Source organism: Canis lupus, chromosome 1 (assembly GCF_011100685.1).
Source record: "Canis lupus familiaris isolate Mischka breed German Shepherd chromosome 1, alternate assembly UU_Cfam_GSD_1.0, whole genome shotgun sequence".
NCBI lineage: Eukaryota > Metazoa > Chordata > Mammalia > Carnivora > Canidae > Canis > Canis lupus.
In genome coordinates this window covers 35,021,964-35,049,677 of record NC_049222.1, presented here as the reverse complement: position 1 = coordinate 35,049,677, position 27,714 = coordinate 35,021,964, and the positions used below count along the sequence as shown (strand labels likewise).

Here is a 27,714-nt window from a genome sequence, read left to right as displayed (position 1 = left end):
GCAGACACTTAACCGACTGAACTACCTTGGTGTGGGGAAGGGGAGGGTACATTCCTAACTTTGGCTGTGAGCATGTTAGGCATGAGGAAGCCTTATGATGATCAAGTACATGTAGGTCTGCCCCTTGGAAAGAAGCTTTAGCTACATGGTCAATGAAGCTTTGGGTATAGATAAGCTCACTTATGAGACAAGTGTATATTAAGACCAAAAGAGGGCCTAAGAACAAGACTTGGAGAACTCCATGTTTTGTGCTGGATGGCAGAAGATAAGCCTGCATTGCACAGTAGAGGAGGTAGCCAGAGACAGAAAAGGAAAGCCAGACCATGTAGTATTAAGGAACCAAGAAGGAAGATGTGAGGAGAGAGCAGTCAGTAGCATTTATTTCTACTGAGAAGGCAAAATAAGAACTGAAAAATGTCTCTTGATGTTCTGGCAAGTGGAGGTCAGCAGAGGCCTCAGTAAAACCCACATCAGTAGTTAACAGAGACAGAAGACAATAGTGCAGTCAATACTACTAGTCCATATTATCCAATCTAAACTCTTGGGCCTAGAATTTAAGATTTTTCCTTAATTGTTCCTCAAGATGTTTTCAATTTAAGTTTTCATTTATAATCTCCAAAGTGGCTCTTTGCTTCAGCTATGCCAGTCCCCCTACGGATTTCTTTCTCCATTCTATTCACATGTCCCTCTTTCATTTTCTCTGCCAATTAAGTCCACAAAACATTTTCATTAGTTAGCAGAAGCTGCAGGGGAAGAACCATGTAATAGAAGAAAAGTCTTTAAGCAAAAGTTTTATGAGTTTTGCAAAAGGGTGTGGGTGAGAACAGAAGATACTGCTCTATTTAATGTTAGCAATGATTAAGATGAAATCTTTGCAATGAGATCAGTTGTAATTCAGCATTGCTGAGTCAGTGCAAACATTAATTCTATTGATTTGAGTCATAATTTGCAAGTTGGTTGTTCACAATTCAGAGAGGCTGAATGAACTAAAGCTCATTTGAATTTGTTCAGTGTATTTAATACTTTTCCATTTTATGATAGATTAAATGATGTGGAAGACTTTTGTCTTTATTTTACTGATGAGGAAATTGAGAAATTATATTCTCTACCATTTGTATAGAAAAGGTTCAGTCTAGTGGGAAACATCTGGCCTTTGTCTTTGGAGAAGCCTAGATTCAAATCCTGTTGATGTCAGTGATTAAGTTAGAGGACTGTGGACATTTATTTGGGTTTTCTGATTCTCAGTTTCCTCATCTATTAAATGAAGATAATATTCACATGAGATTGTCATGAGGATTAAATTATGTAAACCCACAGATGGGCATAAACAAACATTCAGTAGTTATTAGTTTCCTTTCCCTCCTTAACATTCAAAATCCCAACAAAAAAGCACCACCAGCTGCACATGGATATGTCCAACCCTGAGAGCTGGCAGGATGTGATGAACAGTAGGGGAACTCAGCCTCTCACCAAAGTAGAAGTCTCTGTCTTCCACAGATCTTATTTGACACAAGTAAGAATTAGAGCTCATGAAGAGGTTATCTTGGCCTATTGGACTGACTGAGCTCATGGGGTCAAGACAGAGTATGCATGTGTGAGGAGAGAGACCATGATTTATCTCTCTGTCTCCATATGCTTTAGTACACTATCCAGAACCTTCAGACAACCCAAGAAACACGCCATCATGTATTGGCTAATTAATGCAACAGATTAAGATAAAGCCTGGATAAAAAAAAAAAATCTCAACTTGGCTTTCACACAAACTCTACATGACCTGGGGCAAATTACATAAAATATCACAATTTTAGTTCTTTGCGGAGCCATTTAGAGCCAAAATATTGTGAGAACCAAACTAAACCAAACCCAAACCCAAAAAGCAGGCATAAAACTTTTTGTAAAAATATAAATGCTTAACTACTATACTATACTATACTATACTATACTATACTATACTATACAGTATACTATACTATAGTTTAAACTACTATAGTTTAACCCATATACACATGCAGAAACTCAGTTATATGTTTCCACTGGAAACCCCAAAGACTCACAAGAATTGCATTTGTACTAATTTCAGAAGTTTAACTTGTTTTTTAAGGGTCTCTTCAATTCTTTGCAGAGGTCAGTGAAAAAAAATGTTTTTTTGTTTTGCTTTTGTTGTTGTTGTTTACAAAGTTATGCCACCTGGATATATTCAAGCTTTCTCTGAGTTGTAAACAGTACATTTCAAACTTTATTTTAGTGACTCAGGTGCTATTGAGAAGGAACAAAATGGATGAGACCCCAGGATCTTGGAACACTCCCTAAAAGCCATCAGGCATGGATCAAGGCAGTAAGCTGCCAGCTGTCTTTGAAACTGACACAGTTGACTTCAGCTAAAATGACATGGCAGCTTTAAAATGATTCTTTCCAAAATAGCCACTCACCAGAAAGTCATAGGTTGTCTTAAATATTTAGTTTCTGTGACTCCAGCTGCATGCTTTAGGGGCAAATGAGACCAAAGGTTGAAAATATTTCCAAAGCCAGTTAGATGATTTAAGATTTCCAGTCCCCTCCTGCCATCATTGTCCTAAAACGAGGAAAGGGAAGTGAGCATTGTCTTACTTTTCCCATCCACTACTGACATTTTAAAAGAGGCTGCAGTCAGAGGAAATAAATATATTTTAAAAAGTCTTTGTAAAAAAGCTGGGAACATAGTTTTCTTTTTTTTCTTCTGATAATCTCAATATACAGAGAGTACTAAAGAAAGAAAGCAATATATACTAAAAACTGTTGATGGACCAGAGAATTTCACAGGGTGTACTTTGCATTAGGGAAATACCATATTAAATATGTATTATATTCAGTAGGACCCTTTCTGACCCTATCTAGCTATATGTCTCATTTTTATCCCCTCGGCATCCATGAAAGATTTTGTTTGGATTTAATAGCTCCATACTTTAAAAAAAATTGGAAATCACTGGGAAAAAAAAAAAAAGTCTAAATCTCCCAAAATAAAATTTATTAATGGCCAATGAAAATCTAAAATTCAATTTTAGAAAGTCAATAGCACAAATATGGTAGCCCCTGGGGCACCTGGGTGGCTCAGTTGCTTAAGATCTGACTCTTGATATCAGCTCAGGTCATGATCTTAAGGTCATGAGATTGAGTCCTATATTGGGCTCCACACTCAGCAGGGAGTCTGCTTGAGATTCTCTCTCTCTCTCTCCTTCTCCCTGTGCCCCTTCCTCTGCTCTCTCTCTTCCTCCCTCTCTCAAATAAAAAAAAAATAAATAAAATATTTTAAAAAATAGTAGCTTCAGAAAACAGCAAATCATAGGGACTCATATAAAGGTGTAGACTTAAAAGACATGGAGAAAGGGTGGGAGTAATTTTTAAAGTATCGGTCCTCCTCTATTTTCCATTTAAAAAATTCTAATTTCTTTCAGTTTTTACCATAGGGCCCATTTCTCTAACCACTTGTTTTCAGTGCTTTTGTCTGCACATTATGGAGGCAAAACAACAACAACAACAACAAAAACCAACAACACTGCCTATACTTGGGAAGTTGAATTTTATTTATTTATTTTTGCAATACTATTATTATGTCCTAAATTCATAATCACTTTTTAATTTGTTATTCTTTTTACTTACCTCAGTTATTTATTTGATTTATAAAACTATATTTTTTCTTAAGCACATAAGCCATCATTCCCAAAGGAAGACACTCTCAAAGTATACAATAATGAAAAATACAACAGCATCATGTTAGTCATCTCAGAAGGATAAAAAACCATGTTCTCCAATGATTCCCTAATCTTTAGAAAGAATGGTGATTTGTAGTCAGACAAAATATCTTAAAACCTAGAAAGGATGGAGCAACAGTTTATAGAATCACAGCCTCTTTATGAAGGATTAGCATATATCATCACACCTAGAAAAATAATTAGAACACTTGATGTAAAACAGCGTGTCGTGGGGCACATCAGTCAGTTGAGCATCTGCCTTTGCCTCAGGTCATGATCCCAGAGTCCTGGGATGGAGCCCCGCATTGGGCCCCATGCTTGATGGAGAGCCTGCTTCTCCATTTCCCTCTGCTGCTCCCCTTGCTTGTGCTCTGTCTCTCTTTCTGTCAAATGAATAAATAAAATCTTTAAAAAAACAAACAAAAAACCCCAAACCCAGTGTGTCCTATTTATTAGCATTCTTTGAAATTCTCATGAAAGGCATGAACTCTCTCTCAGAAAAATCCACAAATGCACATACTCACACACATTTTCACAAACTAGTTGTGACTTCCAATCCACCCACAGGCGTAGTTGGTGACCTCTTGTTATGGACTGACTTATGTTGCCCCCTAAATTCATATGTTGAAGTCCCCAACCCCCAATGTTACTGTATTTGAACACAGGGCCTTGAAAAAAGTAATTGAGGTTCAATGAGACTATAAGGGTGGGGCCTTAATCCAGTAGGACTAGTATCCTTAAAGTAGAGGGTGAGACACCAGAGGTATGCTCACACAGAGAAAGGGTTACTGAAGACATAGTGAGAAGCTGGCCATCTGCAAGCAAGGAAAGACCTCAGGAGAAACCAACCCTGCTAGCACCTTGATCCTGGACTTCTAGCCTCCAGAATTGTAATAAATTTCTGTTAAGTCACCCAGTCTGTGCCACTTTGTTATGGCAGCCCTAGAAAATTAATATACTCCATGACTGAAAGAACTGTCATTATATATGAAGGACAGTATGTTTGATGTTGCTAATTGCAGACCACTGATGTTCTGTACCTAAGAACTGGCTCATGCTCATACCTGATAGTTTACTCGAGATTACAGGGTCAGAGACTTCTAGAGTGGGAAGGATCTACTTTTAATTGCCTTATAAGCTATCAAAAGTCTATTAGCATCTTCCTTAGAATACAAAAATATATAGCTCATTAGAGCTAAAATTGTTACATATCTAAGTCAGTGACTTAAATTGGGGAAAAAAAGAAAGCTCACCAGAATCAACCTATAACTAGTCCATGAGTCTATGAAGCAGTATCTAAGAAAAAGAAGTTTTCTCCAGAATTTTCAGCTTCAGGTTGTGTTTATAGATGAAACAAAACAGGTACATCAACAGGACAGCTAGGACATTGCCTCATAAAATGGTCTAACTGTTAAGGTGTATATGGAAGATTCCCACTATTAAGTTGTTTTAAATTTGGACTTTGCCATGTCTAGTGTCTCTTGGATGTTTACTTGGGCCAAAGTTTCCACCTACCATCGGGCCACTTTAGATGCCATTCTCTTGTTTCATCTAAGTTACAGAGGCTGCAACACAGGTAATATTTAGGCATGTAAATTCTCTCTCCTGCAAGTGACACTGCAAAGTGGTTTTTCTTTGATTTCCACGTTTGCTCCAGATCTCTCTGAAATTACCAAGACCTACTACTGCTGCTTATTATTACTGCTGTTTGTTGCTGCTTACTGCAACAGACCTGTGTCGGGCAGGAACCCACCACTTTCAAAAGGCATTTTCTCACCACACAGAAGGGAAGAAGTCTTTGAAGAGGAAACAGGGTCAGTGGGGGCTGAGTTCAAAGCACTCCCCAATGGCTAGGAAGCAAGAGAAGACTTCAAAAAGGAAAAGGGCCAGCCTTTGATGCATCTAAAAAATCAAAAGAATTTCTTTGCTCACCTAACAGGGAGATTCTTCTACACTGAGCTGTAGGGAGAGGAAGGTGGCATCGTTACTAACCCAGGAGGTTTAGCGTAAACAAATCAGGACCAGGAACTTCAGCACAGGGGACTACTGCAGTGGAAGATTTGTTTAGTCTGAAGAATTTAAAAATGATTTGAAATGGTTCCTTGAATTACACATTATGAAAGACTCTGAAAATGATTTACTGTCCCTGTTGGAACATTTAGATTTTCAGTACAAATATCGAGGACTTCCTAGAATGACTGCAGTAAATGCATCATTGACAAACATCAGCTTGTGGATAAATATTTTGCTTGGGAATAGTCTGTTCATATTCTTAGTGTGAAATAGTTAATGAGCTCCTGATGGCAGAAGTACAGAACTCCTAATTTCCCTACATGGCTATGCTGAAGATCTGTTAACTAGACAATTTTTCCCAGCATCTCAACTTGACATTTGGGAAGTATATTCTCATAGGTTAATAATAAGTGTTATTTTAGTAAGTGTAATAAATATACTTTAAAACATACTTAATATATTTAAAAATTTATTATAAATAAAATAAATGTTGGTTAAAGTAATTTGGTTAGCATGATACTTGGTATTTTAAAGGTTAGATGGCCCTTACCTGGTTGTTAAGTCCAGGAATCTAATTCTATTTATATAAGAAAAAAATCCTAAATTCTATATTCCATCTGAACAAGAAATACAGTTTTGGAACATGACCTGTTCAAAATACTTAGAAATATATAAGAATGCCTATGGTAGTTACCAGATGGTGATAGACAATTCTAAGATGTGTTTTCCATGATCCTAGCTTCCTGGTATTCATGCCTTTGAGAATAGTAGCCCACTGGCTTGCTTCTAACTGAAGTATATGGTGACGTTGATGAGATGTCACTGGGCTAGATAAGATTGAGACTTCTGTTTTGCTAGATGGCTACTTCCCTAGATAGTTTTGATAAGGCAAGTAGCTATGTTAGGGAGGTCCACATGGCAAGAGCTGAGGGGGTGACCTCTGGCCAAGAGCCAGCTAGATACTGAGGCCCTAAGTCTAACAGCCCTAGAAACACTGAATCCTGCCAACGTCCACATGAGCTTAGAAGGAGATTCTTCCCCACTCAACCCTTCACATAAGATCCCAACCCTGGCTGACACATTCACCACACCCTTAGCCTGGATCTAAAGTCAATGACCCAGCTAAGCCATATTTGGATGCCTGACCTACAGAAACTGTGAGATGATAAATGTATGTTGTTTTAAGCAGCTAAATTTCGGCAATTTGTTATATAGAGCAATAGAAAAAAAAAAAACTAAGGAAGTAAGTGCAGATTCATCTAAACATTTTGATCTTACCCATATGAGTTCAGACTAGCCCATTACCATTTCAGCTGGGCCTTCAATGTTATTTCAAAACAATTTGATTTACCTTATTAACTTCCTAGCACATTAAGGCTTTTATCACAGAATTTCTCTACTCTGGTTGAACCTCCCCACTTCCCCCCATTTTCCACCCTATTCAACGATCTGGTATATGTGGGGTTTTATGCTAGCTGTTCCTGTACTGCACATCAAAAGAATGATGAACCCCATCATAGAATACTCTTAAATTTGGCAGAAGGGGCGTATGCACATAAATATCTGGTTTTCAAGAGATAATTAAGTGAACAGAAAAGGGATTAGGTGGCATGAAAGTTCCAAAGAGGAGAATGTTCTGTCTGTGGGGATAGAGTTTGATTAAGCTTTAGAGTTGGAGAGAAGGAGAATAAAAATGGAAAGAAGCTATAATGGGGTTTATTTCAGAAACAACAGTTTGCTTAGTTTAAAGGGAACAAAAGGGAGGGCCAATTGCCTTTCTTATCCAGAATGTGTATGTAGGTGGTGGAAGGAAGAACAGTGGAAAGAGCTGTATGTAAAAGGCCAGGGATGGGGCCAGGATAGGGGGGAGGGGAAGGCCTGAAAAGCTGCAGCTTTAAATGTAGCGTGATCTGGAGCCAGAAGGGTCATTTGGGTGCACAGAACTAGAAAATTAAAAAAAAAAAATTAGGAGGATTTCATCTGGGGAATTCATGGATTCATTCAACAAACAGTAGGCAGCACCTGTAGTGTACAGTGCAGTTTCACTCTCATGGAGCTGGCAGTTTGGCCCCCTCAGGATGGTTTGCCACAGGGCTATCCTGAAGCTGCCTTAGGTCAAAATCGACTCTAGTTTGAAACACACACACACACACACACACACACACACACACAAACCTCCAAAGATAGGCTGGTTTTCAAGATAAGAACTCTGGAGACCTCCATGGAACATTTCAGGTAGTCTATGTATTAATTTCCCAAGGCTTCTGTAAAGATTACCTAAAATGGGTGGTTTATTTATTTATTTTTTATTTTATTTTATTTTTTAAAAATATTTTATTTATTTATTCATGATAGTCACACAGAGAGAGACAGAGAGGCAGAGACACAGGCAGAGGGAGAAGCAGGCTCCATGCAGGGAGCCCAACGTGGGATTCGATCCCGGGTCTCCAGGATCGCGCCCCAGGCCAAAGGCAGGCGCCAAACCGCTGCACCACCCAGGGATCCCAAATGGGTGGTTTAAAGCAAGAAGCATTTATTCTTTCACAGTCCTGGAGGCTAGAAATTAAAGTAGGTGGGGAAGCAGTCCTCCAAAGGCTCCAGGACAGTCCCCTTCCCTGTCTCATCCAGCATCTAGAAGTTGCCGGCATTCCTTGGCTTGGGACTGCATTACTCCAATCCCTGTCTCTTGCTCATGCTACCTCTTGCTGTTCTGCATGTCTGCTTGATCTCTCCCTGCCTTCCTCACATACAGACACTGGTGATCCAAGAGAGGCCCCTCCTTCCCAGATCCTGAAGCAATCACATCTTTCTGCCTTATAAGTTAATAATCACTCTTTTGCCATAATAGGTAATATTCACAGGTTCTGGAGATTAAGATGTAGACATATTTTCTGTCATTTTTTTTTTTTTTTTTACATTTGGAAATAAACTTACTCATGGAATGCTTTTGAAATTTTTAACTTCCCCAGTGTTTGCCATTCTAGTTAGCCCTTACTCAAACCACAGTAATTAGCAAGAAAACATTTAAAACAGAAAAACCATGAGTTATTTCAGGTAAGCATATAAAGAGCTGCCTCCTATCCCAGAGCCAATCTTGATGGGGAAAGAAGACACAGGTGTCCATTTATGGAAAAAAATGACTAAAGTCCAGGTCCTGTGCACAGGGCACATGGAGAACTGGGCCAGAAAGGGGACTAAGTCTGGGGTTCAACTAGCAGGAGTACTGGTGTGGCTCACCTTGCTTTGGACAGGCCACACTGTTCTCTCTGAGGAACCCCATGTGCCTGCCATGCTCAGTTTACTTTTTCTAAGGGATTTTTTATGCATGGCTTGTCATGCTGCATATACTATGACTTGACTTTCCTTGTTGAAGCCAACTGGACAAGGAACCAGTGCTTGATCCCAAGACAGCCTACTATAGTTAGGCAGTGGCCTGGATGGTGACCTGCTTGTTGCAACATAAGCCCAATGGAGTTGCATCATATGGGATCATGACCGCTGACCCTGGTCTTTCTTTTAGAGGCTTTACATGTCAGACACACAAAGAACATTAGGAGACAGTAGGATGGGCTAAAGCAAAAGATACATGGCAGGAAGCAGAAGCCATGAGATACTAGAAGCTATGAAGTGGAAAAGTATTTTGTAACAGCAACAGAGACCTGAGGTGGTAGTGGAATAAGGATTCCAATCTAGTGGATAGAGAAGTGGATATAGAAGGGCTGAATATTGAATTTGTGAGGTTATCAGAGCTGCTGTCAGGTTTCCAGAACTACTGTCAGATGAAAGGAGCTTCTTTCCAGGCCTGGCTATAACAATGCCCAACGTTCGTTTTTCTGAGGCCTGGCTGTGAGGCTGCCCAGCTGGTTTTATGTCTTCCCTTACAGGTAAGGGTAGTGTACCACGTATTCTCCTACTACATCCACGTGAGCTTCAGAAACCCCTCCTGGTTTCTTTCTTACAACTGAGAAAAACTTGAAACCCAACTTGCATATCCCATTAGTGTCAATAAATACTTAGTAACTGATTATTCTGTCAGTGAGATAGGAAATAGCTTCAAACCGACCATTTGTCCCCACAGAAGAAACACCAGTCAAAAGACATCTCCAATCCTGGAAGTGGCTTTATGATTTCCTTCAGTTGTGGTCATTAACATATGGTGTGAAAACACTTCAAAAACTGCAATGTATTTATAAATGATAATTAAATGACTTTGTGGTAAATGTGCCCTAATTTTAAAAATATGTGTATTATATAATTAAGTGCTTATCTTTCAATTAACACGAGCAGCCCCTCTCATAAGCCAAAATTAAATAAGTGGGGATTGGTCATTTCATTTTCCCTTAAAGGGAAAATGCTGAAAATCAGTATGGATGATAGGTTGTCCTGTTCCACACAGTTCACAAATTTCAGTTTTTCAATGGTGGTATAATTTCTTGATATTTGCTGCGCCTCAGAATCTCTATGGAACTTGAAAAAATGTAGAGAGAGTTGCTTATGCCTTATTTCAGGAGATTCTGATTAACGAGGCATTCAACTAACGGAAGGGGACTGCAGGAAGTGGAGAAAAGATAAGCTTATTTTTTGCCTCGATTCAACTTCAGTTGCTGGGACTCACACAGCTTGACTCCTGCCTGGGTGGTAGCTGGCCTTGGACACCAGCATGGCTGATCTGTGGGTGGTAGGTGCCACTTCTTTAGTTTCCCTCAATGATCTTTCTCTGTTTGCAGTGGTTACTCAGAAAAGCTCTTCTGAAGGGTAGGTAGTGTGGGGGGAGGTGTGGAACTCTGGCCACTTCTCCCCTCACAACCATCCAAGCCTGACAAACAACAAAGATAGGGTTTTTAAAGGAACAAGTTGTAACCTGTATCTGTAATTACATCTTAAGTTTCAGGGTACTGGAGATAGCCGCCCAGGACATAAAATAGTGCCTTCAAGAATGTGTGAGGACACATCACTCTTACATGTGCCATTGTGACATCCTGTATGCAAACAGGTAGCTCTCACACTGCTTTCATAACAACACTTAAAGCACATGACCATCAATACCTTTCCTTGGTTTAAACATGAATGCATCTATTGGTAAGTCCTAGTAGTCACCCCCCGCCCCCCTTTTTTTCCGTGAAGAAATAATACAGACCTAACTAGCTTCATAGATAATATTATTTTCAAGGCTCATAAAAACTCCATAGACTCTTATAGTCGCTCCCAGGAGATCACAAAGGAGCATTTTCCTTTTGAGACAGACACTGATGCTCAGCATCGCTAACTGTGCCAGAGGGAGAACTCTGTGGGGTTATTCATTTATTTCAGGGTTATAAGAAGCAACAGTCCTTTAGACAGTGGCCAGTGGGCTTCTTGTAGTTTTGCAAGGGAAAGCCAGAGGAACACAGAAAGACCAAGAACTCTTGAATCAGATCCACCCTAAGTTCAAATTCAGGTCCTACCATTTATCAGCAGTCTTATCCCAGGAAAGTCATATCTATCTGTAGGTAGCAAAGAGGGATGTTTACAGATTCCAGAGAGAGACTGCCTGGATCTGAACCCTGGCTCTCCTGCTTACCAACTAGAGGTTCTCAGGCAAGTTTCTTAAACTCTCTGCATTTTATTTGCTTTGTCTATAAAATGGGAATGCTAGTAGTGAAGAATTAACCTACTCAAAGAGAGGTCTGATCTTTGCTCTCAGCTATTAGGAGCTGCTCTCTACACCCCTGGCATAAGCTGCCTGACAGGAGTGTCATTGCCTGAGTTTGGCCACTAAACAGTCTAACAATATGATTTTATGATGGAATTTTTGGGCCACATGGTAGCAGTTCTGTCTCTACAAAGGCAGGGAGACCAAAGATCAGCCATGTGATGGCACACAGCAGTATGTGGTTGAGTCCCAGTAAAAACTCTGGACACCAAAGGCTCAGGTGAACATCCCTGATTGACAATACTCCACAGTGTCACACATCCTCACAGTGAAGAATTGGTGCCATCCATAGGTCCATGGGGAGAGGACAACTGGAAACTCCAGAATTGGATCTTTCTAGACTTTGCTCTATACACCTATTCCTTTGGTTTACTTTGATCTCTATTTTTTTTCTTGTAAAAATGCACAACCATCAATATGACAACATTCAGAGAGTTTTGTGAGCTCTTTTACCAGATTTTTGAACCTGAGGACAGTTTTGAGAACCCATGACTTGCAAATGGTGTCAGAAGAGAGAATGGTCTTGTGTCAACACTATTCTCTTTAGTTTTGTGACTGGTTAACTTTCACAGTGGCTGAAACTTCTGTATCCCCTCATGTAGTCATTAGGAAGATTATAAATTTTGATATATAAAACATGTAGAACAGTGTACGGTATATAAGTTGCTCAGTAAATGTTGGCTACTGCTTTATGAGTGTCGCACACAAACATCTACAAATCATTTTTTTTAGATAAACGTACTGCGTGCCAGTTTGTGTGTTAAATAGCTCAAAATGGTCATCTAAATTCCCAATGAACTCTAAGAATACATGAAAAGAAACTTAGGGGAGTTTAGTAACTTCCCTACGTCAAGTCAGTAAGCAGAAGTTAGGATTTAAACCGTATCCTTTGTGACTTGAGCAGAGACCCATATTTCTTGAAAGCCTATGCTTCTGTTAAGCTAGATTGCCCCAGAAAATATCTCTGGTGAAAGTGCTCATCGACTACACAGCTATATATAAGGATTACAGGTGATGTTTGCAGGCACCCATGCAAAGTGATCAATAAATGGGAACAAAAGCTACCAACTTCCCAGTGGTTTTCCTTGGCAGGATAGAATCTTCCAAACAACTCTATAGGAAAAATCTGGATAAAAAGCCCCATTTCAAAAACTCCTTCATTGGCTGATATCAAAGAATAGCACCCTCATCTCAAACTTGTTTATCCCTTTTCAAAGCAATTATCATTCTGTATGATTGTAGCTTTGGGAGGGGCAATATTTATTCTTGATTGGGTTTTCTACGGACATATGAAATGAATAAACATTTTAGTTTCTGAATTCGAGTGTATCAAATTCCATTATAGTATCAATAAAATGAAAGAAGAAGTAAATTTAGGGCAGAGCCCTCAGGGGAAAAAAATCAAATCACCATGAGAGTCTACACACTTAGAATCTTCTATAGAAGCTGTGTTCCCTTTTTTTTTTTTTTTTACTACTTTTGTATAAATATATGCCACTTCAGTATACTTTGCTGCTGCATATATCAAAATGCTGTCTAGAAAAAGAACTGACAACAATTCCTGTAATTTCTCTCATTCAATGGATTGGACTAATTACACGCCCACTCCTTCACCTCTCCCCAGCAACTAGTGCTTCTTCCTTTTCTCTTTCCTGGTCTTAATCATTTCAACCTCCTTCCCTTTTCCTCAGTTTCTTATAAATTTGACTTCATTCTTCATACTTTCTGGAACATTTTGTACTTATGAACATGTGCTATTAATAGCAATGTTTCAAATTGGGATAATTCCTCAAATTGCAAGCCGCCTGGTTGCCATGGGACCCAGTGTGTTATTAGGTTCACTTGGTTCATCTTTGGGGTGCCAACTCACCTTGAGAAGTATTACAGAGTTCTCATAAACCTGAGTAACCTCTCTATGACTTAACTGGCATGGGCTAAGAAAGGGCTGAAACAATTCCCCAAATTCTCACTGCAGATAATTAAATAATTATTCAATCTTTTGTTTTATTCTGCTTGTATAGGTATTTGGTTCCTTCCTTCTCTCCTTCCTTCCTTCCTTCCTTCCTTCCTTCCTTCCTTCCTTCCTTCCTTCCTTCTTTCCAGGTATCTGTTAATAAAATAAATGCATATCCTGGATAATGGCAATACTTATCACTAGAATAGGTTTAATAATACGTTTCCATCTACATTGAATGGTTTTTATGAGCACCAAATAATACAATGTAGGTGAGAAAAAGTGATTTGCCAACTATCCTATCCAAAGGTAAAAGATTATTATAATATTCACTTGGGGAATAAGGACTAGCTAATGTTCAATGTTTTGAAGAATAAATCCAGAAGCTTTGTTTACTACCTGGGCTTTGAGAGGTGCTATCCTTAACCAAAAGTGATAATGGTCACTGATCCTTAGTGATGTTAATTTAGTGATAACAATGTTACCAGTTGTTTCTTCTTCCAAGTTTGAACTATTAGTCATATTAATGGCTATTTCCTTTGTTGAATATTTATTTATTTAAATTTTTTATTTAAATTCAATTTATCAACATATAGTATAACACTCAGTGCTCATCTCATTATATGCTGTTGAGTATTTATTTAAATACAATGGCTTCTTAGAGAGGGAATTTAAGTTCAAGTCCCCTGAGTCATCAGGAAAGGGCTATTGTGGTAATACATGCTATAAGCTGGTGAACTCAAACTGAATTTATCCATTTTTCAAAAAAAGAAATAACCTGATTATGTAATAGATCACAAAAGCCCCTGAGTAGATGTTCAGATGCCAGGACTCTTCCAAACTCCCCACATTTTCCCAGCTTGTAGAAATTTTCACAATTAAATCAATTGTCCATCTGGTATCTTTAATCCCACAGAGTTTTGTTTGTGGCACTTCAGGTTAAACTGTTGAGGGGGAAAGCCTTCTTTATCCTGAATTTTCTGTTCCAAGTACATTGTGAGTTCTTAGTGGTGACATTTTAAGAGTCCACACCTACGTGAAACATTTACCGCGTGTTCAGAGGCTACCCAGTGTATGGTGGATTCATGGAGTCATTGTAATACTTTCATCACCTTCAAGGAATCCACACGCCTCAGATTGGGAATTTTCTACCAAAAAAACAAAAAAAAATCCTTAAAATCTTAGCTGGCAATCAAAGAGTGGCAGCTCTTGACTTGAGGCCTGCCTCCTATCCCCACTCTAATGCCATTCCACCACTCAGACTCTAGGTTGAGATACCATCTTCATAGGCCATGCTATTTAGAGCTCCCACGCCTATCCCACCTTGACTGAGAAGTGAATTCTCTCCTCCTTCTAACCTCATTCATATTCATTTCCTCCAGGAAGCACTCTTTCAGGAATAGTCAGCTACCCTTCCTTCTGTGTTCCCACACCACAGAATGTATAATTCTGCTATTTCATCTTGCAATATTGTGAGCCAGTGTTGCTCAAACTGTTTGAAGTTGGATGCCGCTTTATTCATCTTTGCATTATCAGCGCTGACCAGAGAAAGCAAAGAGGTTTCAATTCATGTGCCAATTGTTGTAGCTTGACAGGATCACTGGAGCACTAGGGTAAGAAAGATTTTGAGGCCAAATCCTGGTATGGTAGAGAAGCGTGTTGTAATTGATTAACTATGCCTGTGTTGAGAGCAGAAGGGGAGAGCCGAGATATCAGTGCCACATGTGCATCATTCCCATAGAGGTGGAAGCTTGATAACGCCTGTTGTGTGGAGAGTATACTTTCTGGTTCAAACTGAATGGACATCCAGTCACAGTTGAGCCTGGCAAATGTACATGATAAATGCCTGTTGCTGTTTTATCCCCCTTTAACCTCAACTGTTTCCAGAAAATCTCCATCTATTGAATCCCACTTTCCCTCCACACTCTAGGGGATTTCATTTCTTATTGCATCCTCAGTAACAATAAGGCAGTGGTCTAGGGCAATATTTCTGAACCACAGCCAGCTGACAACATAGAATGATTTATCCTTTTAAGCAAGTACAGAAAGTCTCCCTCCTCCACTATATCAAGACTTTAACAATACCCATGTTACTACTGTTTTACCAAATAAAATGTAAAGGTTCATCTCGGGTGACTTAACATCAGATATCTGGAAAGACGAGACTTCACCTAGTCAAAAGATTCCTGGAATTTTGGAATCTAGGATACTTTATCTGGTTATTTTTAACTGGGAGGTCATTCAAAGAGAGGTAAGACTAAGGTTCCAAGCAAGTATGTAATTGTGGGGAAGTACCTTGCCAATTCCAAGTATGCATGGGCTTCCTTTTATTTTTATTTTTTTTGAAACTCTTACCAATGCTATTTTCACAATTTCACTTGGCATTCCAAGAGTATTACTCCTTCTGATCCATCCTGGAATTATTTGGCTTTTATTATCTTCTTGAAATGCTTTAGATAAACTATGAATATCTTAGATAGAATTTCAATTCTGCACTCAATAAGGTTTAGCATCAACATATGCAACTGCAACTGTTGCCACACAATCAACTGATTGTTATCAAGAGCAGAAAAAAAGCTGGACCAAAGCTTATTGTAAAAAGAAGGGCATGAATTGATACACTCCTCTGGAGTAATAAAAACACCCTCTGGTCTGGTCTCAGGAACCAACTCTATCTGCCAACAAACTTTACGTAGATCTAGGACGGAAATAATGTTGGCAGAACCCAATAACCCTAGTGGGTCATCCATCCAGGACATCAGATAGGAGTCAGGCTTAGTAACATTTCATATTCCACAGACCGCACACACCCTGGCCTAAGAGAGACAGTGATACCCCAGGAGTTTCAGTGAGGTCATATTCTCAGCCATCATGTCACAAACATTCCTCTTGTAAGGTACATACAACATTACCAATTTGCATGAAATGGAAGTATTCTGTATCTAGTTAATAATAGGTGGCTAGGTTCATCTTTCTCGGGTTTTCCCAATTGAAAGCAACAAGTAACTAGTTTAGTTTAATCTATATGTACCATAGTTCTGACACTTTTTGGAGACATATTGACTTGACACACAGATTTAGAATTCTCTTAATCCATTCCTTCATGGCACGGGGTCACTAACTTTGATTGTACGGTGAGTAAAAATGGCCTGCGATTTGGAATCAAGATAGAACTCAATAGAAATTTTCGCCCTGCCAATCAGTGACTATAAGACTCTGAACAGGTCATTACACTTCTTTGTATCTTTACTTTTTCATCTGAAAAATGGGGATAATACTGTCTTTCTCTTAGGGTTGTGAAAGATTGAACAAAGGTACACATGTAAGCTGCCACATAGTAAAGATTCAAATAAGTAATGCAATTTTATTTTTTTAAAAATATTTTATTTATTTATTCATAAGAGACACAAAGAGAGAGGCAGAGACAAGGCAGAGAGAGAAGGAGGCTCCCTGTGGGGAGCCTGATGCAGGACTCGATCCCAGGACCCCGGGACCATGCCCTGAGCCAAAGGCAGATGCCCAACCATTGAGCCATCCAGGTGCCTGGCAATTTTATCTTTACTGTTATTGTTACAGATGCATTATTATGTCCTCTGATGTGATTTTGTTATATATGTGATTTTATTTTTTTCTCATATTATGATATTATGTACTAATCTTACCACTCACTTAAATTTGTCTTCCTTTACTGTAGCTCAAATTCCCTGGTTATTTCTGAGATTTGGATGCTTTCTCATGCTGGAAGTCTTGAGAATTCTTGGTTCTCCTCAGACTGCTATTACTCCTGCTCATCCTAAGCCCTTCCCTCTGCTTTTTCTTTTTACCCCAGAGGAGGAAATATGTCGACACAGATAAAAATGCAGCTGAGTGACCTTGCTTAAATGCTCTGCACTTTTGTTTCCTCATCTATGTAATGGGGAGAATAATAGGACCGATCTATTAGGGTCATAGTGAGGGTTAAGGGGGTTCGAATAGTACCCAACACACGATAAACACAGTGGAAGTATTTGCTTAATAAAAACAAAAGGAAATGAAATACAAAGTGGAGCTCTGTTAGGAGATGTAACAGCAGGGCTGAATGGGAATCTCTTTGCTTGGCTCCTTTCTTTGTCTTTTAATGTCTCATTCCAGAAGTGGGAACATGGTGACAGTCCAAATCTGAGTTCGTATCTGAGGAAAAAGTTGTCAAGAAAGTTTACTTTGAGTAATATAGGCTGAGGGATAAAAAGGCGCCCTCCTTTTAATGGCTCCGTCTCACTCATGAAATCTAGGGATTCCACTTAGGCATTTGGACTAGGTCTGTGCTAAGATAGTGTTTCTGAAGCATGTCCAGGATCTTTCAGGAGCTCTCTCAACCCTTTGTTAAATGTAACTTTAATATCTACCTTGTGCCAGCAAAAGATCAACTGCAGAGGCTACAATTTTTCTGTTTTTTTTCTTTGTTTGTTTGTTTTTAATTTTCTTTACAGCATTCTTCCAATATTCTCTGATGATGGATTGAAGTTCTCCAGGGGGCTTGGCAAACATTAGATCAATGTTTGTATAGGAAAATCTATAGAAATCTGAGTAACTTGTTTTAAGCAAAGAGCATTTGGAATATGTAAGATTTCTGCTTCAGGAGTAAGTAACTCTTCATGGAAGTCTTGTCAGTTAAGACAATCTCAGAGTGTGGTCTGTGGACCAGTGATTGGCCATTATTACAGATCCATGGAAAGATAAGGACAGGAATTGAGAATAAATGTCTAGAAACTTCTAGTGTGTCAGGTCTTGTGCTAGAAAGATAAAGAAATGACACACACCCCACTGTTAAGGAGGTGAAGTTTACTGGGTAAGATGGGCTCATAAATATGGATGTGGAAGTGGAAAGATATGAGGGGAAACAAGATCACATGATAACAGAGGTGGGAAGTTGAACACATGGTCCTTCCTCCATTCATTCCTCCTGTCCCTGTCAAGGGGGCTTCTCAGCTCATCAGCAAGCAGCCATAGATAAGCACCCACAACCTCAACATTCTAAAGCTACAACCACAGTCTATTTCAACAACGACAAAAGAGCCTAAGTTTTCCAGGTGGTGGATATAAGTGTTGTTGGTTCTTTGGGTCCCGAAAGTGTTAATATTAAATATCTGCTAAAAAACATTCAGGGAATTTTAACTTCTGTTATAATTCTTTTGGACTAGATTGCCCTTCTGCTATGTTTCAACTCTGAATGCCACTCTTTTCCCTTCAGAGTTCAGCTCAAATGTCATTTCCATTCTTCATCCTCCCCATATCCTCACTTGTCCCATTCCAAAAATGGCAAGTCCCTTCTCAGTGTTCCAACTGTATTCTGTACATACCTCTAGTAAAGCATTCATTGTACTCCAATTTCAATTGAAAATGTATAAAATATAATTTTTTTTTGCCTGTGAGTGGACTGTATTTTGTTCACCTTTGTATCTTGGTGCCCAGTTCAATAAAGACTTTTGGAAGACCAAGGTTCTTTCAGGTTGCCCCACAGGATGTCAATCTGCCTTGTTAATTATTTCTACCATGTCCAAATTTAAGACAAAAGAGAAGTTGTAACTGATCCTGCTCCATTCCAAATACAAGCCAGTCGTGAGGAGTTCATGTGTCTTAGTGGCAATTTTATTCCCTACTTTTCCCTTCTAAGGACCTTTTTCCCTGGTAACATAAAATCTTTTTGGATAACAAAAAATTTCTCTTTAGGACCTATCCTTCTTAGCATTATCTTGAGTATTCCCACTAGTTGCAGTTTCTTCAAATGTTCTTGGCTTTTCTAGGGCTAAATGAGCATTGCTAGAGTGTCTGCCTCCACCCAACTCTCTATAACAGACATTTATTATTCCTTATAAATCAACCCAGATATTGTAGCTGGTGGAGACCTCCCCAACTTCAGAGAAAGCAAAGCTGCACCTTCAGATCCAAAAGATTAATTATGATTGGTTTAGGACATGATGTGTTACCTAGTTCTAGCCAATGAGATAAAAAAGAAAGGCTAGCTTCTTTTCCAGAGTGAAAAAACCGGCAGAAACAAGAAAAATGCCGCAGTAGGGAGAAAGGCTTTTTCTCTTATGATTTCCTTTTTTGCTTTGGATATAATTTATAAGACAGTAACTCTGGAAACAAGGCACAACTTATAACCACAAAGCAATAACTTTGAGGATAAAAGGCCACCATACTAAGGGTGGCACATTGGAAACCTAGAAAGAAACTAGGTCCTTGGTGGCATTGCTGAGCAATTAAAATAACACCAGAAAAACACTTACCCTTTGACTTCCTTTTATGTGAGAAAATAAATTCCTAATTTTTTAAGTCACTGGTCATGTTTTCTGCTACTTGAAGCCAAAAGCTTTCTGATTAATATAATTCTTGAAGTTTTTCCTGCTTTTCTTTTTAACTGAGACTTATTTCTTTTCTCCTTCCCCACAGTTTTAAACTCTAGCCTTCTTTCAAAGACAAGTTCAGTTAGAGTAGAAACGATTTTTCCAGAGCTGGTGGTAAACTTACATGGCATCTGTTCATTAGATGAGGAAACCAAGGGAGAGGTAAGTTCAAAGATTTGGCCAGGACATACACAATAAACATTGGTGCTGGCATCCAGCTCTTCTAATTCCTAATCCTGGAACTGTGACTCCTGAAAGTCCTGACATACTGGAAGATGAACCATAAGTGTAACACAGTTAAAGGATGGTATTGTTTTTGACACTATATTCCCAGGCCCTAGCAGAGTGACTGTACACTGTTGCTTATAAAGATTTGTGAGATAAATAAGTGTAGTTCCAACTATATTATAAGTTCCATGAAATAAGACTTCCATAATTGGCTACTCAGGCCTCAGCATGGTGCACAGCATACAGTAGATTCTCCATAAATATATATTTTTTTGGTGGGTGAATGACTGGGAATTGCCATTGGAGGTGTGATGCTATTTTTGAGACCTGAGGAATTAGTCAAAGGCACTGAAACTCAAAGTATTGGATGATTATTATCGAGATGGAAGAAAGGACACCAAAAAAGTTAAATTCTTGCACTCAGAAGTCAGTTAGTGGGCTTTAGACTTAGGTTTCATCACTCACCAGTGGCATGGTCATGGGTAAGTTACTTACCATTTTCCTTATATACAAAAATAGGGATAGGAATAGCGCCTCCTTCATTGGGTTTTTGTGAAGACAAAATGGAATTATGAGAACATAAAAAACTTATAGCACAATGCCTGGTATGTAGGAAAAAATTAATATATAGTCATAATTTTGTCGTCTGTGTTTTTGAAGAAAATACAACTCCTAAGGAGGTATGAGAAAGGAATGTGGTTTAGAACAGACAAAACAGTCATGTAGGTTGACTTAATGCAAATATGTTTTAAGGGGGGGTGCATTTTTGGTTTAGGTAGCTCATTTTGCTAACAGTTTGAAGAAAGAAAAAGCTAAGCAGATGGCATGGTGACACAAAGGACTGCAGCCTACTGCTGCTAGAGCTTGTAAAAATGGAACCCCATGGCTGCCAGCTTGGCTGAACTTCAAACAAGTCCCACAAAGAGTGTAACTCGCTCACGAGGGGGCAGGAATTTGGTGTGAAGCTCTTTAAAGTGCAAAGAACATTATCATTACGTTCATGGCAGCTTGACTCAGTGCTGGGTCCTGGCCCAGATGGGAAGCTGGTGTCAGAAAACTGTGGTCAGATAGTGCATTGCATGGAGGGACTCCAGAGATGGAGGCCTTTGAAAAACCCTTACTCCAGAATAACGACAAATTACCAACAGATGGCGTGAGTCACGGAAGCGGGGTCTGAGTGAAGCATCTGCAAACTCACGGCAGAGGCCCTGCCCTGCTGGGCAAAGCGAGCAGAAGCAGGCCCAGGCCCAGATGGCCGCGAAGGTCACCAGGAGGGGCATCAGCCATACGCGCTCTACTCCTGAGAACTGGCACAACTTGTAAAGCCCACAGAGGCTTCCCACTATCAAATAAACCAAAATATCCTCATCAGGGAAAACATCACACTTCCTCTTGAGCTTACTGGTTACAAGAAAATAAAAAGGTATTGGGGGTAAGAAGTAAAAAGCAGAGCCTAGGGAAGGTATTTAGTAGAAAAAGGCTACCATTCTCTCCATTCCAGAAGCTGATTTGATAACACTTCCTTTCTCATGTACAGGCTTAGCTTCAGATCAGAAACATACTGTAGATTGTATCCTTCCCACCTATTTTCCATGCCATTATTTTATAGAATCTAGCCACGTGCAAGGCTGTGGGCAAAAGTATCTAAACAAATTACAGATTTTTTTTTCTTCTTCCAACATGTGTCCTGATGGACACCTGCAGTGATGAAAGAAAACACTAAACTTATTAAAAAGAAAAGTCTTAAAAAAAAAAAAAGAAAAGTCTTGCATGGAATGACCTCACGGCATTCCATTTAAAGGAAAGCCTGTCTTCTGGGGTTCCATGGTACCTCACACATATCCTACCCCCTCACCTTGGATGTAACCATTCCCTAACCCTCGCTTTTGCCACTAGAATTTCAGCCTCCCAAGTCAGCATCATATATCATTCATTCATTTATGAATCCCCAACACTTCCCACCTAACATTTAGTAGGCCCTCAATTAATGACTGATGAATGAATACATGCATACGGGGGTATGGAGTAATAACTAGTTTTTGTTTTTCCCTTTCCAGGAAGGGAAATGCATTTGAACTCAGCATGGGATAATCCTTTTGCCATATTCTCAGCCAATCTGATTGAAGTTCATTTCATCTTCATCTCCTAATTGGTCTTTCCTCGTATTATGGATCATAGAATATTTACCACTGAAGGTGAAAGGCCACTTTCTAAACGAAAGTCTAAGTATTTCTGTTCCACCCTGCTATCAATGCTGTTAGATTAGGTTCTTAAGTGTAATTTGTATTCCTTCTTCCCTAATAAAAAAGATCCTAATCAAGACCTGTCTGTGGAATTCTTTCACCCCATTCCCAAAAGAACATTTGGAAAATCTAGGTTAAGGAAAAGGAGGATCTAGCAAGGTGACACTAGGGCTGGATTCCTTTTTTCCCTTCCTACTTTATTTCTCCAGCAATTTTTTTCCCATGTAAAGACAAAACCCAATCAGTGCTCTATCAAAAATTTTCTTCTCTTTTGACAAAAAACTCTTAAAAGATATCTGATTCTTTCAACCAGGTAAGGCAATAACAAGGAATATCTCTTTTCTTTGGGAAACCCCTGTAGGGATACTCATCTCATTACTATTAATCCACTTTAATTGACCTCTAAAAGAAGACAATTGACAAAAGCAACAGGAATTGACCTCATGCAGTTTTTCAGAGCATAATTACTTTCTTGTCTTTTATGAGTGAGTACATTGTATGAAGAGATCATGAAAAGAAATCTTTTCTCTTTGAAAAGGCAATTTGCCTAGTGTTTTACTTTAACAGTAAGAAAAACTTTCAAAGTCCAGCTCTTCCTCTCTGTCTAGTGATGTGGTCCATACTCACTCTCTACCTTCCGCCTCCACCTCCATGAGGTTGGGCAGAGGTGTGTTTTTTGGGGGCAATTTTGTAGTTTTCAGAACATCCTCACTGGCACTCAAGCACCATGGACAGATGCCAGACATCTAGCTTCTCAGAAGTACCTAATCAAAATGCAGATCTTTTTTTTTAAAGTAAAAAAGAAAGAAAAAAAAGCCTTTTCTAATGATTTACTAACTTGGTAAACTATAAACATGATAGAGAAAAACCAGCACTTATTCACATCTTGGTGGTTCCTCAACTACATAAGCCAGGTTCATTTGCCCTTCCTCTCTTTTATCTCATCAAACCACCAACCATTCCCAAATTTCCTAAACTGTAATTGCGGCAAAATGAATGAACCAAAGTCATGTAATCTGAGGACCTGGTTTTAAAATTTAAGAAACTGATTTTCAAATGATTTAGGAAATGGCTGCAGTGCCAGGCAGAGCCACCCCTACTGTCCATGCCCTGAGGTGACAGTCATCATTATCACTTCATGCTTCAGCTACTTTCTGGGCTTCAGAGACAAGTGGGTTGGATAGTGCCTGGAGTAGAGCCAGGTATGAGACTCATGGACACCTCTTCCATCAATCAACACCTCCCTCTGCTCATGGCCTCCAGTCTCGCTGTTTATTCCATATACATTTAAGTTACCATTATTTGGCTCAGGGGGATTAGTATAGGCTGAGAGCTCCCAGAGTATAAGAAAGAGGTGGCATAGCCAGCGTATTACTTTGAAAAAAATCACCATTTTATATTTTTATATTCATTTGTTCTACCTTAATGCATACAGATTTATTGATATGCTGTCTTTTCAATTAGAAATTAATGGAGCCAAAAGGAAGCTATGGCATAAAATGGTGGAAGAGATGCAAAGAAGAAGAAAGGGCCCCAGAAAGTAAGCGATCTTGAAAAAAATAAATCTAGGTAGCTTGTTTTCTGCCATAAAGGCAAAAACAAAGTAAAGAACTCAATTATTAGCAGATTATGGTGATAAAACAAGTAACCTATTTAAGGCTTTGGTCTTTTTAAAGAAGACACCTAGAAAAATCACTTTTTACCTCAAAGGAAGCTATGTAATCTAGAATTTAGGGGTATATGTATACCTTCCTGTCAAGGACAGATGGCTCATACACATGCATTTAGTCATGGCATGATGCTTGTCTACTACTTTGTAGTAGTTGCTGGAGGGCAAGGTCTATTTGACTGAAGAACTCACCAGGAGCTGCTTAGCCTTAGTCAAGGTGTCCACAGCCCAACCTTTTCTCTGTTACAAATGGATATTCTTTGTTCCCCTCCTACCTTCTCCTTAAAATTATCAAAAAGGCCCCCCAATGACACAAACTCATAAAACACTAAAAACTGACAGCTGTCTCCTAATTGCGAGTTTGTATGAAAGTTTCATTAAATGCAGAGAAACACAACAGATTGAGAAACACCGTCCCTGTTCTTTGCACTGCACCTCCCCAGTCAATCCTTCACACAGTTGTCAGCATAATCTTTCAAAAGTCCCAAATTTGATCTACATAAAATCTCTCAAAGGCATCAAAGGCTTCTGAATGCCTTCATGATTGAATTGCAACTCCCTAAGCTGGCATCTAAGACCTTCGTGCTCTGGTGTCTGACTGCATCTCCTTCATCTCCCACCAGTCTTTCATATACAGCTTGTGCTCTGGGCATATCAAAGAACTCTGTTTGTTTAGTATTCCAGACTTTTCCTGTGTCATTTATGTGTGTGCTGTCAAATACAGTAGCCACTAGACACAGGCAGCTATTGAGTACTTGGAATATGATTAATTTGAATTAACCCATGCTGTAAGTATAAATAAATGCCAGATTTTGCAGACAGTATAAAATAAAAAATGCAAAGTAACTCACTAGTAATTTAAAAATGTTGGTTAGCTTTTAAATGAGAATACTTAGGATTTGTTGAATTAAATAGAACATACTATTAAAACAGATTTCATCCGCTTCTTTCAACTTTTGTTTAATCTGGTCCACATTCGTGGTTTGCATGATATTTCCATTGGGCAGCACTGGTCTACAGTTCTGCTCGTGCTTCCTCAGTAAGAGGCCTCTTTTTGTTTCATATACTAAGATAGCTATTCCTCCTCCTATTAAGAGCCTCAGCGTCACTTCTGGGGAAGCTTTCCTAGTTGACTTCATGTCCTTCATATCTCTATTATAAAAAACATTAACATAATATCTATATTGTAGTCACCTTTTTAGGTGTTCGTCTCTTCCCTTAGATTGACTCCTTGAAGGTAAAAGCCCCTTCCCCATTATTTGTGCATGAAGCACTGCCATCCTACAAATGCTTGCTTAATTAACTAAATGCCATTTCAAACCTGAACATCAGTAGTATTCACTCATGTGTTAATATTTTAGTATTTGCTACACGTTGTGAGAGATATAAAATGTAATCCTTTGTATTTATATAGTATATTGACGTTTATGAACTACTATCATATCCCGTTACTTTCTTCAAAAATCTCTGTCAGGGAATCCCTGGGTGGCTCAGCAGTTTGGCGCCTGCCTTTGGCCCAGGGCGCAATCCTGTAGTCCCGGGATGGAGTCCCACTTCGGGCTCCCGGCATGGAGCCTGCTTCTCCCTCTGCCTGTGTCTCTGCCTCTCTCTCTCTCTATGTCTATCATGAATAAATAAATAAAATCTTTTAAAAAAATCTCTGTCAGAGTCAGGCTACTTATTTATATTCCTTTTTCAGACAAGGAATCTAAGTCCTGAAGAGTTTAAGTGACTTTCCCAAAGTCATGCAACATTAGAACCCAAGAATAGGAGGTGTGATGGTTAATTCCATATTCAAGAAGCAACAAATAGTTCTGAGTGGCTGAAATAACGAGTGTTAGACACAAAGTTGGAGACATGTTGAAGAGTCAAACTTTTTCCAGTTGGCTAACATTCTTCAATTTTTAGCATGTCCTTACCTTCTTTATGAGCTTTGCCACATCTAAAAGCAACCTGGACTACTAATTACTTAGTATTTTTAAAATAGATTCTATATTGACTCACTGACTTTATTTTTCATCCAAAGCAATAGTATCAATGGTTTGAAATGTATGTATTGTTATTAAAATACATTATGATAGTATACTATTCTTATTAATGTGTAATATATTCCTTATATATGATATTTAAGATGTAATATGTTATATATTATAGTTATAATTATTTTAATATATGTTAAATTAAACAAGGAGGCCATTAGATTGAGTTGGTTCTAATGCCTAAGCTGAAGCTTATATAAGCAAACCAGAAGCTAAGCCTATAAATGACTCAAGTTTAAGAAATTGAAATGTAAGGACAAATAATTGAGAGTCAAAGAGGCTTTCCCAAATAAAGCAGCTCCTTAAGCTACAGCCAAATAATCTTCTTGTTTTGCTTCCATGTCTTCTCTATAGAAGTGTTGCCCTTAGCTCCTGTTTGTAGAGTGCTCCTAACCACTGCTGGCTTGGCACTGCCTGGTCCAGGTTGATGTTTGCTCAATTAAACTCTCACAATTTTAATATGATTCAGTTTATCTTTATATATATATATATATATATATATATATATATATATATTTCCTAATAAACAATAAAATAAATATATTTTACTTATATAAATATATAACATATAAATAAATATAAAATAAATTCCACTAGGAATATCCATACCATCTGTAATGGACAGTGGGAATGCATTAAAGGATTTTAAACCTAGAAGTGACATAATGGGGTTTATATTTAGAATTCTAGAAACCAATCTCCTAAACTGAGGGAAAGGAAGGAAGGTGATGGGATGGCAACTCTAGTCAACAGTAAGTTAAGAGAAGATAAGTGAACTTGAACCACATTTTTAATTACCTTTAAATAAAAAAAGACACTACGGTCATGAAGTGCCATGTGGGGTCTAATGTGATGTCACTTCCTACCTCTGAATGATGAGGCTTTATAAATGGGGTAGGCTGCACATGAAATAGTGCCATATAAACCAGGAAAACTCTTCCTTGGCTATGGCCAAAGATCATTTTTCTGGAGGTCTAAATACCAGAAGCATCCAAAAAAATAGAATTATTATAAGAGAACTAAGAAAAAAAATTAAATGGCATTGGCCTGATCATTTTTGTGGAGAGTGGTTCCTGGAGATGATGTCATCTGCTGAAATAAGAATGATGAGTTGGTGTTTTCAATGGCTGAGTAATATTCATATATATATACATATATATGAATATATATGAATATATATATATATATATCAAATCAAACTCCAATAAAAACAAAAGAATGATGAGTTGGCAAGGTCATGGTGGTATAACTCATTTGACACACATGCTCAGTGACATCATTACATAATAAAATGTCTTTTTTCCAATTCTGAACAAGCTACATATATCTGTTTGTAATAGAACCCCAGAGAAGATGGAAAAGAGTTGACAGTGGGGTTGTGGGAAAGCTTTGCTGGGATTCCCAACTTGGGCAATATTAGCTGTAGACTGCTTCTTCTACAGAAACAGAAACCAGGAGGCTATGCAAGGGAAATTCAATTACACAATAAGCTGGTGTTGGCACCACAGTTATAACTTGAGTCTCTTCAGATTAATTGCTTTTTGCAAGGAAAGGTCTTCCAATGTGAGTGTAGTAAGTACAAACAGTTTCATGTGCTTTGTTCATATTGCAGGAAACAGAGCTGCTTTCTTCACAGTGTCTTACCGCCAAGTCCAAAGGCACTCCTGGAGTTAGGCCTTCCCTCTGCCAGAGGCACAGGACCCGCAGAGGGCCATATCCTGCTTCTTCTGGCTGGGAAAATCACAGCTCCTCCTTTTGGCCC

The 27,714-nt window shown here is 38.7% G+C and overlaps 1 protein-coding gene and 1 long non-coding RNA gene across 12 annotated transcripts in view; one reads left to right on the top strand and one right to left on the bottom strand.

Annotated features, from left to right (window-relative positions):
• AIG1 (androgen induced 1) overlaps nt 1-27,714 on the bottom strand; it is a 240,667-nt gene that overhangs the window by 73,473 nt on the left and 139,480 nt on the right. Inside the window, exon 4 of one of the 11 annotated variants that reach the window (XR_005353600.1) lies at nt 2,430-2,572. The exons of 9 other annotated variants lie outside the window; for them this stretch is intronic. Coding sequence is in view for 1 of the 2 variants with exons in the window: in XM_038526217.1 (XP_038382145.1) it covers nt 17,510-17,557 (48 nt within the window). In the remaining variant the exon portion in view is untranslated. Of the gene's footprint in view, nt 1-2,429; nt 2,573-16,896; nt 17,558-27,714 lie in introns of those variants that run through there. One more of the 11 variants, XM_038526217.1, reaches the window with a different exon arrangement.
• Nucleotides 10,657-22,283, top strand: LOC111095529. Its single transcript, XR_005353603.1, has 3 exons — nt 10,657-10,820; nt 19,820-19,935; nt 22,059-22,283. It is a non-coding gene; the product is annotated as an uncharacterized LOC111095529 (long non-coding RNA).